Source organism: Miniopterus schreibersii, assembly GCF_964146895.1.
Source record: "Miniopterus schreibersii genome assembly, chromosome: 2".
NCBI lineage: Eukaryota > Metazoa > Chordata > Mammalia > Chiroptera > Miniopteridae > Miniopterus > Miniopterus schreibersii.
In genome coordinates, this window is record NC_138102.1 from 155495688 (window position 1) to 155516115 (window position 20428).

At 39.9% G+C, this 20428-nt stretch overlaps 1 protein-coding gene across 2 annotated transcripts in view; it reads left to right on the forward strand.

Moving 5' to 3' along the window:
• Positions 1-20428, forward strand: part of ITPR2 (inositol 1,4,5-trisphosphate receptor type 2) — a 405501-nt gene that overhangs the window by 97799 nt on the left and 287274 nt on the right. For both annotated transcript variants that reach the window (XM_081129350.1, XM_081129351.1), the window contains exons 9-11: positions 1464-1559; positions 12944-12988; positions 18601-18752. In XM_081129350.1, coding sequence (XP_080985476.1) covers positions 1464-1559; positions 12944-12988; positions 18601-18752 — 293 coding nt within the window. The remainder of the gene's footprint in view (positions 1-1463; positions 1560-12943; positions 12989-18600; positions 18753-20428) is intronic.

Below are 20428 nucleotides of genomic sequence, written 5' to 3' on the forward strand. Positions count from 1 at the left end.
ATTCTCAAAGGTACCTATGCCTTCCCCAAGGGCGCAAGAGTTCACACATTGACAGGGTCATAGGATTTTTGGAAAACGTTTGATTTGAGAACTGAGCCTTGTAGGATGGACCTGTTTTTGACACAGGAAGAGCGTTTTTAAAGGCTTTATCCACTTTGGAGTATTTTTATAATTATCATCTTATTTGAGCTATTGGAGTAGGGGAAGACATAGAAGCTGAAGTCTAACAAAAGGTGTAAAAAGTAATATACAGCATTAGCACACAGAACTCGAGGCTGGGGCAAGAGTCCAAGAGTGGTCAGTATTAATAAAAATAAGGTGATCAATGAATTAAACAGGCTTACATGAAGAAACAGGCTTGAGGATGTTATATTATTTGCTCTGATCATACCGTAGTAATTCGCAGAGCTGGATCTCAAACACCGTCATCTTGCCTGGCGGAGTGTGGCTAAGTGTTTGGGTATCAACCTAGGATCCAGGAGACCATGGTTCGATTCCCGGTCAGGGCACATGCCCGGGTTACGGGCTCTATCCCCGGTGTGGGACGTGCAGGAGGCAGCGAATCAATGACTCTCTCATCATTGATGTTTCTATCTCTCTCTCCTTTTCCCTCTCTCTGAAATCAATAAAGATATATTTAAAAAAACAAACAAAAAAACACCGTCATCTTTAGGCTGTAAGACTTGAGCCTTGCTGCTGCGCCAAGCCCCCGGTCATAACCACCTAACTCAGAGCTTCTGCTTTTATTCTCAACTTGCCTAGAGGCTCAGCATCTGGGGCAAGGCCAATTCCAAGGACAGGCATCAAAGGACCTGGTGTTAGTAGTAAGCACACATGGAAAGGGTCAAGAATTAAGTTAGTCCAGACCTCCAGGCCTGGGCGTTTGTGGTTCTCTCTGTTTGGAATGTTACCTTCCAATCTCTCTGCATCACTGTCTCATTCTTACCCTCTGGGTCTCGGCCCACATGTCGCCTCCTCATGCTGTGTGTGTATGTATTGCCATAGGCTGATGTTCATGCTAACTGTCATACGTAAAGGAGCCTTCCCTGGTTCCTCAACTCATTGAAAGCTCTAGTCTTATTTATTGCTGTGTCCTTATTGTCTAGAACACCACCTAGCATATCGTAGGTTTTTAATACTGTCTGTTGAATGAATGTTTAAATAACCAATGGGGGGAACCCCGCTGTACCTCCAGTTTTGGCCTGGGAGCCTATCTTTGGAGTAGGGCTGCACTGGCAGATGTAAGGCATAGCATCATGCGTGCACAGCGAGTTCACTGTTGAGTCCCCTCATTTATGGGGACTTTTGTTTTTCTGCCACACTGTCCTCTTGTGAAAACATACATTAAACACATACTAAAGTTAGCATTAAGAGGCGGATACCCTGGGTAAACTGTTGGCACTTGCTCACCAGGCGCATGAATATGTTTTAACCATTCTTGTCCTTGCTCTTTTTGCCTGTAGGTGGTTCATCATGACCCGTGCCGTGGGGGCGCAGGACAGTGGAACAGCTTGTTCAGATTTAAACATCTCGCAACTGGGAACTACTTAGCAGCGGAGGTAAGACTGATGGCTGTAGGGCCATGAAATCTCTGACTCTGAAATAGTGAACTAGGCAGTTAGGTTTTCTAAAAAAATTTATATTTGCAGGAGCAAGTACAAATTAGGACATTATACAGATTTCATTATTGCCTATCATGTTCTGGGTTGATGGATACATTTTTCTTCACATGTAAATATTAACCTTTGTCTTAAAATTAAACAACATAGAACCACAGGCATGGATACATGGAATAGACTGACAGAGGTCAGAGGGGAGGGAGTGGCGACCGGGGGGCGGGGGCGCTGCTGGATGAAAGAAGGTGAAGAGATTAGGCAAAGAACATAAATGCATACGTAGCCCATGGACACAGATAGCAGTGTGGTGATGCCCAGAGGCCGGAGGGTGGGGGCTGGGTGGAGGCATGCAAAGGGGGAAGGGGGGGAAATGGGGGACATCTGTAATAGAGTCAACAATAAAATAAATTAAACAACAGCAGCAGCACCCTGGGCGTTGGTTTACTGGAAGGTCAAGTGGCATGGGGCATCTGATTTGCATGTGTATGTGACTGGTCCTAAAATTTCCCGTGTAGCTTCACTCTTTCAGCACGTCTGCATTGGAGAGGCGATCGGCTTGTTGTGGTACAGTCTGGATAGTGTCAGGTTTGTTTCCAGTGGCCACTGTTTCACTCTCGGGTGGCTTTCACTGTTGAAACCATTGGAGAGGAAAGGGTTTTCTTCCTGAGACATGGAACTGTCTAAGAACTGTCAACAAAAGTGGTAGAAACATGTAAGGTCTTTTCTTTCTCCACTAAAAGCATGTTGACAATCAGATAGATAGGAAGGGTGGGTAGAAGCAAGAACATAGACGTTTTAGAAATGGTATGATTTAAGTTTGGTTATCTAATTTGAAAATAATTTTGAAAATATTTGTTTTTAGATGTAGGAAAGTAATCCATTCATTCTACTCTCCTCAACTCTGTTTCTGTTTTTCAACTTAAAGTTGCTTCTGGGATTTGCAACCAGAACTCAGCCTTAGAATTTTTAGTATTACTATCTAACTTTTGGTTTTGGATATGAGGGAAAGTAAGGATGTGGGGATGGAGAACTGATGAGAAAAAGGTGTGGGAAACAAGAAGTTTCAATAAACATGCTGTTCCCTGCCTAAACTAGCACCCAACCCCAGGACCCTCCCCATCCTATTAATCCATGATAATTTTCTTACAGTGTTTAGCACTGTCTGGTTTATTGCCTATTTTATACCACATTTCTCAGTCAGATATGTATTTTCTATTAAGACAGGGAATTTTCTTTAACATCATCACTATTTCCCCAGCACTTAGGGCAGTGCCTAGAACTTAGAAAGCATTTGATGAATATTTTTGGAATGAATGAAGGAATATAAAGAAGCTATTCAGGCTTCTGTAAGCTTAGAGGACAGGAAGAAGAATTTAGGGATTTGTATCTGAGAAGCATTTGGAACCACATTTGGCCAAATTAATCTCTCTAAGCTTCAATATCCTCCCCTGGAAAAGGGGGATAATCACAATATTTACATAATAAGATTATTAAGGGACTCGAATGAGGTAAAGTGCTTGGCAAGTGTGTGGCTCACAGTCTGCAGCATGATTTATTTTATTATATGATAAATAGCGATTGTTCTTACTTTTATAAATACCTGGCTCATTATTTATGAATCCGCTCAACTAAATGAAATACAGCTTTGCAATTTATGGGCTCTTTATATCATAAATGTTTTGAAGTTTTTGAAAAGTAACCGTTTGAAGCAAAATTAAGAAGTCAGGTAGAAATTTTTGTCTAAAATAAGAATTAGAAAAGTCTACTAGATATCTCATAAAAGTTAAATTAGGATTAAAATTCTCTTGGCTCTTAGGTTAATGGTTCTTAATTTACTTTTCAATCAATGGCTGTTTTAGCGACTGATGTAGTCTAGAAAAATGATACAGTTATACATTGTTAGTTTTCCTTGTTAATTTCTATAATTAAAATGTGTCATTTGATACATTCAAATGATTAGATTGTTAAAAATTAAATTGTTTATTAACTTTAATGAAGATCCATGACCTTAGTACATAAATGAATCCATTAAACATTGAAAAGTACAAAGCAGTTCATACTTATAAAAGAACTTGAAAGACTGTCTTTTCATTGTATTTATAGAGAACAGGACTTTAATGCCAGATGCTATTTTGTCCATAGGGGCTGATGTGTTTGTAGGATCTCTTCTTTGACCTTTAATACTTTATATCACATCTTTTTTTATGGCAAGGTAAGAGAAGGAGAATTAAGTATTAAGTACACATCTGAAAATTGAAAGCTAGGAATCTATTTTCTACTGATTTTTACTAGTATAACAGAATGGGTGCTTCTTTGTAGTATTCTAACATCAAAATAGAAATCATAGTTTCAAAATATTGATGTCCATTAGTTGGGATTTTATACTTCATATGTTGGTTCTATCCAGACAAGATCCCGGCTCAGTTCTATCTCAGATGCTTGCCATGTGAAAGTGTCCAGAGGTATGGCAAAGTCACAATGATTGTAGTTTCTGTCGCTTGATAACATACTGATTTCTACTTCCAGTTCACAGCAGGTGGAAACTAGCCTGTGACAGCTGAAAAACAATGATTATCTTTTTGCTTTTTAAAGATGCCTAGGTCTTTCAAAGAATTATTCACGTCATTGAAGTAGGGTAGGGAGTTCCCAGAATTTTGAGTTGTAACGTCCCATCAGTATTTGTTTTATTATATTATACCCTTCTTCAGAAGAGAGTAAAAGCTCCATGGCTTTTTTTATTTTATTTTTCAGTTTTATTTTAATATCTAGATACCACTTAAAAAATAAGACACACATGTTGGGATGTTGAAAATGCAAGAGTTGGGAGTAATGATTTTGGAATTTATAAAACAACAAACATCATCTTTAAGATTTCATACCTGCTTTAATATATGTTTCTTAAGTGCCCAATAAATTCACAGCACAGTAGAGAATGCTGAAGGTGGGGAAGGAAGCAGAGAAGTCAGTATTTGCCCTCAAAGAATTGACCTTCTAGTTCAGAAGACAGCATACGATTAATGGCACAGGATTATCAGCAGGCAAGGTCCTGCAGGGCTGATTATGTGTGCAGGCGGAGTTGGGTTAGTGTGAGATTAGCCAAAGAAGGCTCTGGCTTCTGGTGAACTTTTCCATGGTTCTCAAAGAAAGTAATAGACCTAGGTTGGCAGAGAAATAAAAGGACAATCCCTGCTGAAAGTGCCAAGGAGACACAGAGAGGGATGTGGAATGTCTAAATCGTGTGTGCACAATGTAAAAAGAGAGCGCAGCAGAAAGAAAGGGGCTCTAAACCAATCACCGAGTGACAATCCCTTTGCTTGCAGGTCTTGAATGAAGGGTTTGAATGTGACCTGATTAGTAATAGGAATGATGTTTGAAGTTGATCCTGGTAGTTACCTTCCTTAGAGGCTAGGGCTGGACATCTATTTGCAAACATTTGGTAGATACCAGTGATGTCATTAGAAAAATCTAATTTCCACCCTCGAGGAGCTCCCAGTGCAGTGAGATAAAGGTATTGTAGCAGTTTGGATCATAGCGGGCTTATGGGAAGGCACTGAAGCGCAACACCCCTTTGGCAGAGGTGCCAGGGAGGTCCCAGGAACGCGGAGGAGGCCAGAGGAGGCCCTGCCGATGGAGGGGAAAGGCAGGTAGGAGGAGAGAGGAAGCGTGCGCGGGCCGTGAGGGCAGCTCTCCCCCCGGGAAGGAGGCGCGGGATATTGTGCAAGCTAGTTTCATATGTATGATACATACGTGTATCACACATAGGATGTGTGTGAGTTTGGACGTGGTGGTAGAAGGTGGGAGGAGAGATGTGGGGCCAGAAGTGTGGGGCAGCTGCCTTTTTTGGGCCACATATATTAAGCGAAGGAAAATGGGCTTTATCGCTAAAGAGCGGTGTTCCAGATAAATCTGTGTTTACAGAGGAACACTCCAGAATCGCACGGTCCAGTATGGTGGTCACTAGCCTCATGTTGGCTATTTAAATGAAAATAAGTATTATTAGAATTAAATAAAATTACAAAGTCAGTTTCTCAGTCACAGTAGCTACATTTCAAGTTGCTCAAGATCACAGGGTATTGGATAGTGCAGACATAGGACCTTTCCATCACCACAGGGACAGGGACACTTGGGGGCCTTTGTGAAGCCACCGGAAGGGATTGACTGTAGAGGTAGGAAAACCAGAGACAAAGATATGATACCTTCAAGGAATTCTGCGGACTTGAACCAACGGAATGGCACTGGTAATGGCAAGAAGGGAAAGACATTGGTAGGACACAGGATCAGTGGAGTGTGATCCATGGAATGTTAGGGGTTAAGGAGCGGGAGGATTTGCACTTTGGAGAACTGGTGATGTCACTGAGGAATTTAGGGAAAGGAGAAGAGGTGAAGTTGATGAGGGAAATCATTCATTCAATTTGAATTTGTTTATTTGGAGGGGCTTGTAAAATGTCCAGGTGGGCATGTCTCATAGGCACGGATTCTGCGTCTTGTAGATGCTTGGGGAGTGGTGAGGCTGAGGAAATAGATGTGGTCCCCATGAGCATGAATGAGATCGCCAAGAGCCCGAAAGGGGTAATAAGATGTCTGAAGATGGCACCGCGGGAGACATCGTCTTTGAAGGGCAGACCAAAGCCTGGGAGCCTGAGAAGTCAGAAAAGCAACCAGAAAGTCCAATGGGCGGAATCACAGATGCCAAGCCAGGGGAGGTAGGGTTGCAGAAAGGAGGGAGGACTGTCCAAAAGATTAGGAACAGAATGTGTTTACAGCATCTGGCAAGAGCGTGGCCGTTTGTGACTTTACCGAGAGCATTTTTAGTGGAAACCGGAATGCAGGGGATGGCGGAAAGGCGAGGAAAACAGCAGATGGGTGTGAGTGTAGACTGAGTGTCCATAGCATGGCTGTGAAACGGGAGAAACGGAGTCATAAAGGGAAAGTAGGAGTCCTTTTAGGTTTTTATAAAGTCTATTTAAAAAAATAAGACCAATGAAAACTGGGTTGTTCTTGCATTATAGGGAAATACCTATCAGAGGGGCAGGATTTGCCAGTTTATTACTCTTTTTACTCAGCCTTTCCACTCTAATGCGCATATTTATACTCTGAAATGTTACTGTAATGTGCTTGAGGCATTCCTGGCAAATTGGATTATGTGGTTCTTGAATTGCCTTTGAGTTTATGGTGTCTTTATTGGCCAGGGTGGTAGAGAGAGCCTAGTGCAGTGGGAAAAACAGTCTCATGTATATTGCTCACAGTTCCTGACTCTAAGCAAATATGTAACCTCTCTGGACCTCAGTTCCCTTGTGTATAAAAAAGGTGATAATATCTATTACATGGGATTATTTTGGAAGTAGACATGACGGAATATTCAGCACCTTGCACAGAAAAGGAATTCACTCTCATTGATGGGAAGGGGAGAGAAAATGCAAAGTAGTGATTATTATTATTATTATTATTATTCAGAACTTCTTTGTCAGTCAGATGACTAATAAAGGGTGTGGGGGGATTATAGTGGCTCATCACTGGATACCTTGTGCCTAAAACAGCATTTGATATTTAATTTACATTCAGTAAATACTGGATGATAGAATGGATGAATCATAGACACTATGAGGTTGTAAATCCAGTCACTTTGCTTTACAGAAAAGGAAATCCGGGCTCACAGAGGTGATATTTTATCCAGTTTAGAAACAGAATAATGACAGTATAGGAGACCAAGAGTGAGTTTGCCTCCCCAGGGGACATTTGGCAAATACTGGAGACGTTTTTATTGTCACGACTGGGGAGAGGGAGTGACTGGTATCTGGTGGGTAGAGGCTGGGCATGCAGCTAAAGGTCCTACAATGTACAGGACAGCCCCCACAACTAAGACTAATTTGGCCCAAAATGCCAATGGTGCTGATGTTGAGAAACCCTGGTCTACATTATACTGAAACTACACAATCATTTATTGACTGCCTGCTAGGTGGAAGCACTATTTTGATATTTGGAAGAAAACAAAGATGGTTAACTAAGAGTTTTCAGTCCTGAGCAGAATAATATTAACTCAATCACTGGGACATTGACATCTCTCATGCAGTTGTTTTCATCACGTGTATACATCTGTGACAACTGGTTTTGTGTAGTGTTTAAATTATTAACATCTATAGGTGACCATGGTTAAATCTCACAATAAGTTTAAAGGGCTGCAACCTTTAATCTAAGCACAAGTAAGAAAAAAACACCTAAAAATTTACTTATACTTCCTAAACACAATATTCTTCTTAGCCAGAACTTACTGGGTCGCTAGGCTATTCAGAAAAACGTAATAAGCCTATTGTTTATGAAGAAATGAAGGAGGGCCCGGCTGGGCATGGCTCAGCTGTTGAGCATCGACCTAGGATCCAGGGGATCGCGGTTCGATTCCTGGTCCAGGCACATGCCCGGGTTGTGGGCTCGATCCCGAGTCGGGGGCCTGCTGTAGGCAGCCGATCAATGACGACTCTCATCACTGATGCTTCTCTCTCTCTCTTTCCCTCTCCCTTCCTCTTTTTGAAATCAATAAAGATATATTTTTAAAAAAGGAAGGAGGCACCATCCAAAGGAAATTAGACTATTTCATATGCTGAAGATTCTGTAGTCTAATTATAGAGACACACATGCATAAATTGCAAGCTATTTAAGAATAGCACCATTTTTTGTGACCTGTAGAAAACACCTAGGAAGTAGAACAATGACATTAGATGTAATATTGATTTAGATTTTATTTTGTAATGTACTATTTTGAGTGTTCTGAGATCCCAGTTTCCACAGTGGGGAGGGGGTTCCCCACACATAAACAAGCAATTCTTGGACACCAGCTGGGTTTCCTAAAGTTCAATCAGTTCTGGTACAACCTGCGCAGAGATAGCATCAGATCCCACAGGTGAAGGATTCAGTCCTATAAGGCTGCTCCCCACCTGCTCCACCTCAGGTACCGGTCGCAAGTCCAGGTTCTCACCTGTGCTTCTGACCCGCCAGCTACAAACTGGAGGTCCCCGTCACCTCCTCCTTGGATTTGATGAATTTTCTAGAATGGCTCACAGAACTCAGAGAAACACTTTAGTTACTAGATTATTGGTTTATTTAAAAGGCTATAACTCACACACAGCAAGATGGAAGAGATATATAGGGCAAGGTATGAGGAAAGGGCTCAGAGCTTCCATCTTCTTTCTGGGGGCATCATTCTTCCCAGTGTCCACATGCTCGCCAACCGCACCCTGTCTTCTTGAGGTTTTATGGAAGCTTCATTATATAGTTATGATTGATTAAATCATTGGCCCTTGGTGAACAAGTCGGCCTCCTGCCCCTCCCCTCTCCCGGGAGGTCAGGGGGTGGGACTGAAAGTTCCAACCCGCACTCATCGCCTCCATCCTCAGGTTCCCTAGAGGCATTCCGCAGTCATCTGTTTAATATTGCAGAAGGCACCTTTCTCTCTCTCACCACCTAGGAAATTGCAAGGGCTTTAGCGGCTCTGTGCTAGACGGGGGGACAAAGACCAAATTGATATTTGTTACTGTAATTCATAATATCACAGATACTAAAGTGAATCGGGGTCTGGAAATGGACCCTTATTCAACCTGGAGATTCCAACAGTACTGCTTTATAGAATTCAGGATTTGTTTTGGAGAAATACACAATGCTAGAAAGTGTGGACAAAATATGGAACAGAGTAATTACGAATTAGATAGTAAAGACATTTCTGATTTCATTGGGTAATGCATTACAGTCAGGTTCTCTCCCTATAACATCAGTTTCTGTGGGCCACACGTGTAATTAGGTGACATGAGGGGAAGGAAAACAGACATACGTTTTTGCCTTTAATACTTCGCACAGTTGTCCGCTGCCGGCACACTCATCGCCTGTTTGCCACAGATCTTTTACTCGCATCACCTTTTGGTGCAGGAGAGTTCACAGCTATATCTATGGGGGAGGAAGTAATTTTGTCATATTTTGAATATAATAGCGGAGCCTCAGCAAATAGTTCTTCCAGGGTGGTGGGAAGAATTCTAAATCAGGTATCACAGTTTCTGACCTGCTGCTTTCTACACCTTCTTTCTTTGAATATCACTAACGCAGTGACTTTCGATGAAACGAGAGAGATTTGAGTAGTTCAAAATAATTTTATTTGTTAAAGATTTTTATATTGCTTTTTTAAAGACCACTTGCTTATTTGTTTGTAGATAGGCAAAACTTCCACCAGATGGCAGTAAACACTTATTTCCTAAGTATACAATAGGCTTCGGATTTAATTAATTAGTTAAAAACTTAGTATTCAAGAACCTGTACATTGGCATAGAATCTTATCAATATTAGGGCTGTAGTTTTAAATATCCCTATATTTAGCTAAAGGTCAGGGTTCGTATGTGTGTGTATGTATATGTATATATAATAAACACAGTAGAACATACATAGGCAATCCTATATATACAAATAAATATTTATATACCAATTATTATATATTATATATCAAATAAACATTATGTATCAAAATATGAATTGTGCCTGGAACATGTAAGCGTTTAGTAAATGTTATTTTTCTCTTTTCGGCTTAATCAGAATAATGGATTGGCTCTGAAACGCCAGGAACTGGGAAGAGGAATATACATATATAAGCATTTGAAAATACACACATGATGGTTTAATGACTTTAATGTCAAATATTATAATAATAGATTAAAACACATTTCATTATTAAAAAGTAACATTTTCCTTGTGAACTTAAAAGCTTTCAGTCTGTTTCTTGCTGTTGTGTTAGATGGAAGTTGCAGTTGTTCATGTGACTGTGGTACAGTCATGACTTTCACTGCCAAGGTGTTTATATTCCCTCTCTCCCTCCCTCCCTCTCTCTCTGCCACTTTTCTACTCTGACTTATCGTCGTTTCTGTGTGACTTCTTTTTGCTGCTCTTTGGCCATTTAAATGAGAGCTCCCTTCAGAGGTTGGTGTGGGTATTCGTTGTTTTCTCCCATTGGCCCTCACACGCGTGGCTTCAGTGTCCATGAATTTGATCTCAGATGTCCCACTGCCTCTGTAACTCAGCGTGTGTGCTTAAGATTGAATTGTTTCCCTGCAAAGTAGTGGCTTTTCTTAGTTCAGGGTCACAAACTTGAGAGTCAGGATGAACGGATCTCTCTCCGTCTGCACGCTCCGATTCTCCTGACTCCGTCAGACCCTCTGCCCGCGTGCTCTGCTTCCCATTCAGCACGGGCATTTTTGTGGGCGCCGTGCCACCTCTTGCTCCAGCCGCTGCCCTTGTTCACTTTGCCTCTTTCATCCTCTGTCTCATCCTCTGTCTCCATCTCCTATCAACCAAGGCCAGTTGAGGATTTTTAATGTCTTGTTTCTACAAAAGTTTCCCCAAGGATATTCAAAATTGTTCTGAAGGTGCAACCCGTCAGCCTGTGGCGTCAAGTCCCCGTCGGTCGGCACCGACCTCCTTCCCGCCTTGGGCCACTGCACCCTCTTTGTGGAGGCGGGAAGGAAGCCATGAGCTACGGGGACTCCCGGGCGTGGCCTGGGAGCCTTCAGACCGGTGTGCTTGCCCCGGCCAGCGGGGAGATTCTTGGACGGAGCTCTTCACCTGAGGTGCCCCAGGGGCCTCCTCTGTACAGGGGGGTTAAGACTCACTTCTGATAGGATAATTATAAGGGGAAAGGGTTAACCTTTAAAAGCATATAAAAAGTAGTGTGTAAGTGACATTTATGGGTCTTCTCTGAGCAAGTCTCATTTTCTCACCTACATGGGACTCACTCCCCTGCACTGCCGGTTTGTTTCACTCCTTCTTTAATTCTCTGCCAGTTATAATTCTGCTCATCCTTCAAGGCTTATCTCAAGGGCCACCTTCTTCATGAATTTATTCTTTTTAAAAAAATTGACTTAAGAGAGAGGAAGAGAGAGAGAGCAAGCGAGTGCGTGCATGAGAGAGAGAGAGTGAGAGTGAGAGAGAGAAACCTCGATCAGTTGCCTCCAGCATGTGCCTCGAGTGGGGTTCGAACCCGCAACCTGAGTATGTGCCCTGAGCCAGAATTGAACCCGCCACATTTTGGTGTATGGGACGGTGCTCCAAACAACTGAGCCACACCAGCGGCCGGGGCCATGAATTTATTCTTGAATAAACTTGCCCACCTCAGATTCCTCCTCCTCGTGACCTATATTATTTATAAATTACTCATTTCTGTCTTGTATCTCTTGCCACATTGTTTTGTTTTAGGCTAACTGTATTTATGCCTTGTTTCTCCTCCTGTATTACAAAGTCTTGTGGTCAGCGACCATATTCTCTGTCTCTGCTAAGATACCCTCTGCACAGTGCTTTGCCCATTACAGATGCTCTATTAATATTTATTGAATAAATGATTGAATAGCATATTAGATCTTTCTCTCCAATGCCAGATTTATAATTTAGTTTTCACATAAGGAAATATTTTCTTTGAAGTCCTAAAAGATTCAGGAATCTCCATATGACCCTGTCTTTTATTGTTTTTTCTAGAAATAGATATTTTTCAATTTATCTTTAGTCTACTTGTGTTAATAATTACTGCTCTTATTATATTTAGAAAAAGAAATCAACAGTATAATTAAAACATATATTGAAGCATATATTTATTTGGCCTTTAGTTAATACTGGTGAATTTATCTAGCCCGAGATTTCTTTGGGTGGCTTCCCTTCCTTCTCTTCTTCCTCCTCAGCCTCCTCCCCATCCTCGCTATTATTATCCCTTTAATAAGATCACTGAAGCCACAACTCTGGGTTAATTATTAAAAGAACACATTGCAGCCTGAGGGACAACACACGTGCAGAACCCATCCTCCTCGTTGGAGTGACCGTGCACTCCACAGTCCAAGCCTGCAGACACACACTCTGTTCATTTGTTTCAGTAGTCCTCATATAGTGCTCCTCTTTTGTTGAGGTTTCTTTTCTTGTGTGTATAGCATGTGGAGCATGATCTTGACTTATTGTGAAGACTTTCCTTTGCTGTGTTTTTAAAAACTGGTGTCTGAGTTATTAGTGGCAGATTTTGTGGTGTATAAAATGAGCTCTCTTGAATGCTTCCCCAGAGGAGGGGGGATGGTCAGCTCCCACTTGCTCGATGTCAACTGTTCTTCTATAAATAAAGCCCATACACTTGGCATTTTAGCTCTGGTCTCCTGCAACTAGGGTTTGAAGGTAATGTTTTAAATTGTAATATTTACGAATGGTTTCTTTCTTAGCTTCTTTTCATATTAGTTAAGAGTACAGTAGTGAACTGAATTAAAGATCAGTGGCCTTGTTAATGTGCTTTTAATAGCTGTTCAAACTAGTTTTGTTTTGTTTTTTAGCTTAATCCTGATTATCGAGATGCTCAAAGTGAAGGAAAAAATGTGGTGAGTAGAATTGTTTAGCCCCCCAACAAATCCCAAACGTATTGTTTATGTTTTATATGAACAAATTGAAAAGTTAATAGCACATTTCAAGACTAGGGTCTCTGAGGAAGATTCTCTGAGTAGAGGCTGTGGATCAAAGATAAAAGGTAAAAGAGAATCATACGGCGTAGATAATAAGATGTCCAGTAGCGGGTGTTTAGGGAGATTTCTAGCAACTTGAAGGCCATTTATGATTGAACGCTGAAGGCAACTAGCATCTGGAAGATACGGTGGGTCTAAGTTTAGTTTTCAGAAGTGAATAGAAATTAGGCAGGAGAAATGTAACTCTGGCATGATACTAAAATAGGACAGTCTTTTTTCTAAATAATCTGGGTTCTGCTTCAGGGGGACATTGAAACATCAAACAAGTAGACGACTGATTTTTCTGATATTCTGAAGTGTGCTACTCAAAGGGCATCATATCAAAACTTCAAATTGCACAATTGAATAGAATTTCTGAGCTCATCTCCTTTCAGCTACATACTCTGGTGACACTGCTAATAATTCTGGGCTGAGCTGAGTGCGAGGATATAGAATATGAAGGTTTATGGAGCAGCATAAAGAATAAAATAAGCAGGAATCCATGATGAAGTTCACTCTTTGTGCTAATTAAGCTTTTACTTAGACTTGATAGATTTTTTCCTTTTAATTCTTGAATACAATTTCTTTATTCACCTCTAAAAGTGAGAAAGAACACTCTCTTTGTCTGAGCAATACTTTAATTGCATGTAACACAGGTGGGACTGCCTCTGCCGTAGAAGTTTATGACCGGATGTCATCTGTCATTTTAGAGACACTTCCAACTGGAGGCATTTTATTCTGTTCCTTTTCTCTCCAAAATCCCTAGCTTGAAAGTAAATAAAACTGAGAATATGGAACAATAAAGCTAACAATATGGCTCCTCATTTTATAGGCCATTTACCACCTAGCAATAATTATATTTCTGAGTAAAAAAGAAAACAAAGGAGCAGTTAGAGTTTCACCTATGAAAAATGAAACCAATTTCCCAAAGCAGAATAGAATGCTCTCTCACTTCAGATCTGGGTTCCAGCAACACTGAGTTCACTGTGATCATGCTAATTATTTTCTTCTCTAATTTTCTCTATGTTGTCTGTTTAATATCCAGTTAATATTTTTCCTGTAATTTATCAACCTTTATCAAAATGTTGCCTTCCATTTCTGAAGTGTCGAAGGTTAATGCATGGTGCTGCTGAAATGAGGCGGTGTGTGTCAGAGCTCCCATTAAGACCCAAATTGCTGTATTTATTTTACAAAAGAGCCTATTATTTCCAATCTTACAAATGTATGGCATCCACAGGGACTTTGTAAATACTGGAGCTGTTTCAAGCTAGACTGGGAACCTGATAGTTTCTTCTCCTTGAAAGGCTGCATTTTTTTCACATGGCTCTTTGAAAGGTTTTTTTTTTTTTTGGAAATAGCATCACCCATTTTCACATTACCTTATTTAGGTGGAATGTGATCTCATTTTTTTCAAGGGAGTGTCTTTTGTCTATGCTGAGGAATAACCTCAGCAATACTGATGTTTTGGGCCAGATGATTCTTTGTTGTGGGGGGGCTCTCCTTTGCATTGTAGGATGTTTAGCAGCATCCATGGACTCTGTACTCCCTCAATGCCAGCAGTGGCTCCCCCGCCCCAAGCTGTGGCAACTATAAGTGTATATGAAAATTGCCAAATGCTTCTTGGGGGCCAGACTTTCTTCCTCCTGAGAACCATCAGTCTTTGTGTATAAACATACACAAACAAAAATGTTCTAGGAACCATGGGACTTTGCTGAAATATACTTGAAAATTCTGCTCTGTAGAAATTTTGGGGGCATGGGTACTGGATTCTGAAAAAAGACCACCGAATTCCCTGAGTTTTACTGTATATTCATTAGTGCTAACATGATAAGGAAAAGAAAGAGGGGTCATATTAGGGATTAGTTTGAGAATAACAGATTGTTAAGGATCCATGCCAAAAGAAGTGTCTGCAGCTTTAAATGGCAGGATTGGGTCTGTTACATAAAGTTAGCAGGAGGAACCCCTGAGGGTTGGAACAGAAACACAGATGCCTGCAGATCATTATGCGGCTGTGGCCTCACACAGGTCTGAATCAGCCCTGCAATCGCATACATTGTTTCTTACAGAATGTCTCTGGCTCCTAACATCAGAATTGCAACCTGATGTCTCTGCTAAAAATCCGATGACTCACAAATGAGTCAACAGAGAAGGTGTTACAGGAGGCCAGCTGCTGTGCTGCCACCAGCAGCCCAGGACGGCAGGAGAAGCCAGGCAAGCCGTTAGTTTCCCCGGCTGGCTTCTCATAGGGGATTTTTGACTCGTATAACCTGTGAGGCTGTGTGCCTTTCCTTCCAACTGAAAATGCTAGTTTTATAAGAGCCCAGCAGACTAGGTTAATATCCTGAGGCCCTACATTCCCTAAATTGAGTGTTTTGGGTAGCTGGCTGATGTTAAATTTAACACCTGTCTAAGCTCTGCTGTACCTTAATGTATTTTCGTGATGGAAGAGGGAGGGCACTATGCTTCTGTAATTCTGTGTGGGGAACTAGTGTTTTTGTGTCTTTTTCTCCCTTAAAGATGTGGGTTTATATATAAAAGCCACAAGCACATAATTTTGAGCAGAACTGGCTTCGTGTTATAGAAATATAAGACTGATTTTCTTGGGTATTGAAGCTTGATCCATACATTTAAAACTTGTATAATTATAACTCATTATTATTTAAAAATTTGAGGGGCTGGTTTGAATTTTACTGTCAAACTGTTTACAAAGGAGAGTTTAAGCAAATTAACAGAGTAAACGAGGTTAAAAGCAGAAAGTTTGAGAATGCAGCACTCTTTAAAAATTTCTAAATATGTTAAAAGCTCACTCACACAAACAATTATTAGGCTATTTATAAATGAAACAAATAAGTTTCATTTATAAACAATAGTTTCTAATAGGGGTACAATAGTACATTCCACTTATCCTATGTAATTAAAATTAAACCATAGAGCCCATCCAACGTGGTTATGATCCAGGAGATTGCAGTTTGATTCCTGGTCAGGGCACATGCCCTGGTGGAGGGCTTGATCCCCAGTAGGGGGCGTGCAGGAGGCAGCCAGTCAGTGACTCTCTCATCATTGATGTTTCTGTCTCTCTCTCTCCCTCTCCTTTCCTCTCTATGAAGTCAGTAAAGACATATTAAATAAATAAATTAATTAATTAATTAATAAAATTAAACCATAGATCTTAGTGAGTAATTCAGAGTGACCTTTTAAAATTAATCCCAAGAAGTGAGGTTTTTCTGTGTTTGGAAAGGTTTTTATTGTCCACTGTACAATAGGTCTCTGACTATTGTTGGTACCTCCACAGTGTCACGTTACCAAGTAGGATTGGGTGGGACGGCAATCTCTAGGAACCTGGATCTGCTTTCTTTTTATAAGTAATTCATTTTATTAGCATTTCAAAAGGGGAGTGCATACAGGTGGATCGACTCCTGCTAAATGAACTCATAAATGACTGATGTATGAACCATAATGCCAACTTTTAATTGCTAAATACATCTAAATCATTGGGTCAGTTAGTGCATTTTCTTTGAAGGAAAATCTATATCAAAAGCTAATTTATATTTAGAAGATTGGTGTGCAGGGGCTCAGGAAATTAGATGACACATATTCCTTTTAGGGATATGGATACCTTTAAGAAGATTGGAATACTAATTTTTTTCATCTATACTAGGCAATGGTGAGAGAACATTTTATCATGTCCCTAAAAGAGCTATATCTGTTACATTTCCTCTCTCCCCAAGTCCCTGGCAATCACGAATATACTGTCGCTATGGACTTGCCTATTCTGGACAGTTCATATATGGACTCATGCAATATATGGCTTTTTGGGTTTGGCTTCTTTCACTTAGTATAATGTTTTCAAGGTTCATGTGTTGTATGTACAATGTATTTATACTACATTCCTTTTTTTATGGAGAAATAATATTCCATTGTGCATATATCACATTTTGTCTATCCATTTATCACTTGATGGACATTTGGGCTTTTCCACTTTTTGGCTATTATAAATAATGCTGCTATGAACATTCATGTGCAAGTTTTTGTGTGGTACATGAGTGTTACGATTTCTTCACATCCTCACTGACAGTTGTTACTGTCTTTCTCTTTGATTATAGCCATCCTAATGTACTTAACTAATTAGTAATGATACTGAGCGTCTTTGCTTGTGCTTATTGGCCATTTTTATGTCTTCCATGGAGAAATGTGTATTTAAATCCTTTGCTCAATTTTTAATTGGGTTCTCTTTTATTATTGAGTTGTAAGTGTTCTTTATATGTTCTGGCTACAATTCTCTCATCAGATATATGATTTACAAATATTTTCTTTCATCCTCTGGATTTTTTAAATAGCTACTATTTTTTTTAAGAGTAGTTTTAGGTTCATAGCAAAACCCTGGCAGTTTCTCTGCCTGTTCACAGTTCAGAGGCGCTACCAGTTTGTGTGCCGTTTGCAGAGGACACCAGAATGAAACTGCAAGGGTTTTCTGATGCAAGGAACATGATGTTCACAATCTTGGGATGGAAATGCAAGTGAATGTTTTGGAATGATCAAGTGTAATGTTTCATTGTCACAGCAGCCATTAAATAAATGCTTGTGGTCAGACTGCATTCACTTGCCTTTTGAGCATTTCTTTCCTCTCCCACTTTCATTCAGCTTCCTGTGATGGTATAATGATTTTCTCCCTCTCTCTCTCCCTCTCCCTCTCTCTCTCTCTCTCTCTCATTTTAAAATTTCATTTGTTTCAATAAATATGTACAAATAATATGTTTATGTACTTAATTATCAAGCTTATATTACATTTCGGTTTCTTGTGCATCAAATTCTTCCACGGAGGATTGGGACTTGGAAAAGTTCAAATAAAAATACTTAATCATCAGTCTTCTGTGGTTGCCTACTTAGAATGATAAGGGTGTATGAGAAATATTGAAGGAGTTTCACATCATCATGAAGGCTTTTATTTGTGAAGATCTCACTTTACTTCACTTTATATGCCATTATAGTATGCTCCTGATTCTAATGGAGCAGGCCAATGAATTGGATGGGAATGTTGCAGGCGATTCCTCTTCTCTCCAGGTTAATGTCCCAATTACGTTTTTGGATTCAGGCAGAAGCTCTGAAACACTCCTATGTTTACTCTTCGATTTATGAAATCGAGATGATTCAACACACTATTTCTTCTCTGTGTTTTAAATGTGGAATGGTCACAATTACTACTGTGTAAATAGGTTTACTAAGGGAAGGGAACATAACTATTGTGACTTTTAGTGCCTTGATAATTTGCCCTGATCAGCCACCCCTCCAGGAGTGTGTGACTTATCACTGTTGATAATAATTACCTCAAAGTTTGTCATGTCTGACCTGCTATTTTTGGTTGAATGGAAATACATATAACTATAATCCAAGGAAGAAATAACATGCAAATTTAAACCATATCTCCCAATTAATTGGAGAGTTTAGTACATCACAAAAAAGTAAAAGTAAATAACCTTATATCTCCTCAACAGAGAGATGGAGATCTTCCAACTTCAAAGAAGAAACGCCAGGCAGGGGAGAAGATCATGTACACCTTGGTCTCAGTCCCACATGGAAATGACATTGCATCCCTTTTTGAACTGGATGCCACAACTCTTCAGAGAGCTGACTGCCTGGTTCCAAGGTAAGAAAATAAATTATGGTTAAATGACAATGTTTCTTTGAATAATTTTACTAGGTAAGAAATTAAAATCAGAATGTTTTAAAATTTTTGTGATGTAAATGGAGAGCACATAAGTGAAGAACAAGTGTATAAAAAAATCATGCTTCTTTTGTGAATAGGTTAACATAGTTTGCTTTATTTTCATAAATAATTAAAATGTGCAAGACCAAAGATTCTGAAAAATTCATAAGGATCATTTTTTGTTACTTGTATGGACTTTGGTTACTAAAATGAAAAATAATCTAGATGTTTTCTATTAATATTTATATAATTTACTTTTAGTATGTTGAATTACAGATTTCATCCATTCATTCATTCATTCATTCATTCATTCAACAAATCTTTATTGAATATTGATTAAATTCTAGGCATTGCCCTTGGCATTGGAAAGACAACAATGAACAAACTGGTTATTTACTTATTTAAGTCGGGGAGAGAGGCAGTAGAAAACTGTAAAGCATAAAGTCACTTAATGAAAATGCTTTGAAGAAAAATTGCAGAGTTTGGAGAGAGTTCTTTTAGGTATGAGTGTTCAGAAATGGCCTCTGATGTAGGACATTTGAGAAACTATCTGAATGAATTCAGGAATTAGTTCTCTCTAAAAGGAGTGTTTCAAGCAGCAGGAACATGAAATGGAAAAATCTTGAAATTTACCAGGTGTGCTGAAGGACCAGCTTGGACACCAGTTGGACTTAAGTGAGCAAGAGGGAGGGGTAGGAGGAGGGGGATTGGTAATGTGGTAACCAGAACTTGCTGTAAGAAAATATTTTACATTGTTTTGCTTGTATTTGATTACTTTAATTAAGCTCCTTTGCCTACAACTGTCTGTCTTCCAACAAAAATACTATGATGCACTCTCTAGATCAGTGATTTTCAACCTTTTTCATCTAATGGCACACATAAACGAATTACTTAAATTCTGTGGCACACCAAAAAATATACTTTTTGCTGATCTGATAGAAAATAGGTATAATTTTGACTCATTCACACTGGATGGCTATTGTTGTGTTGGCTGTGGTCATTTTTCTATTTGACAGTCTAAGGGAAAAGAGGTCAGGTATTTCATATTTTAAAAATTCTTGGGGCACACCAGTTGAAAATTGCTGCTTTAAATGCATAGATGCGTCTTGTCCATATTATTAGGTCTAGTGGATGGCTCTAAATTGTCCTTGATAGAGCATTATTGTACTTGGCCTTGGTCAAATGACAGTGGTGAGGCTTAAGGTACTTACACAAAATATGGACATTGTTGTGTAGGTTACTTTCAGGGAGGGTAGAAAGTTGCTGAGAAACCCTCCTCCTTGAGCTTCCTGGGGTGTTTGACGGTTATTTTCATTCCTGAGAAATGTTGCCCAATCTTGGCTTCATGTGAGCTATGCCTCACTTCCCTGTTCTACCAGCCTGTAAAGAGAGCCCCTCTGAAGGTTTTACCTGATCCCAGTCTCCGGCCTTCTCTTCTGAGTATTGGGATCTTAATCAATCCTTACTATGACTTTCATCATTTTATATTGAAACTCAGAAAATGGAGTCCTCCTTGAGCTCTACCCAAGAATGTTTGCTTAAGGAAGTGATTAAAGGATCCCACTATAAAGTGCATAGACCCATGACAAATCCCTGAGACTTGCTTTATATGAGAG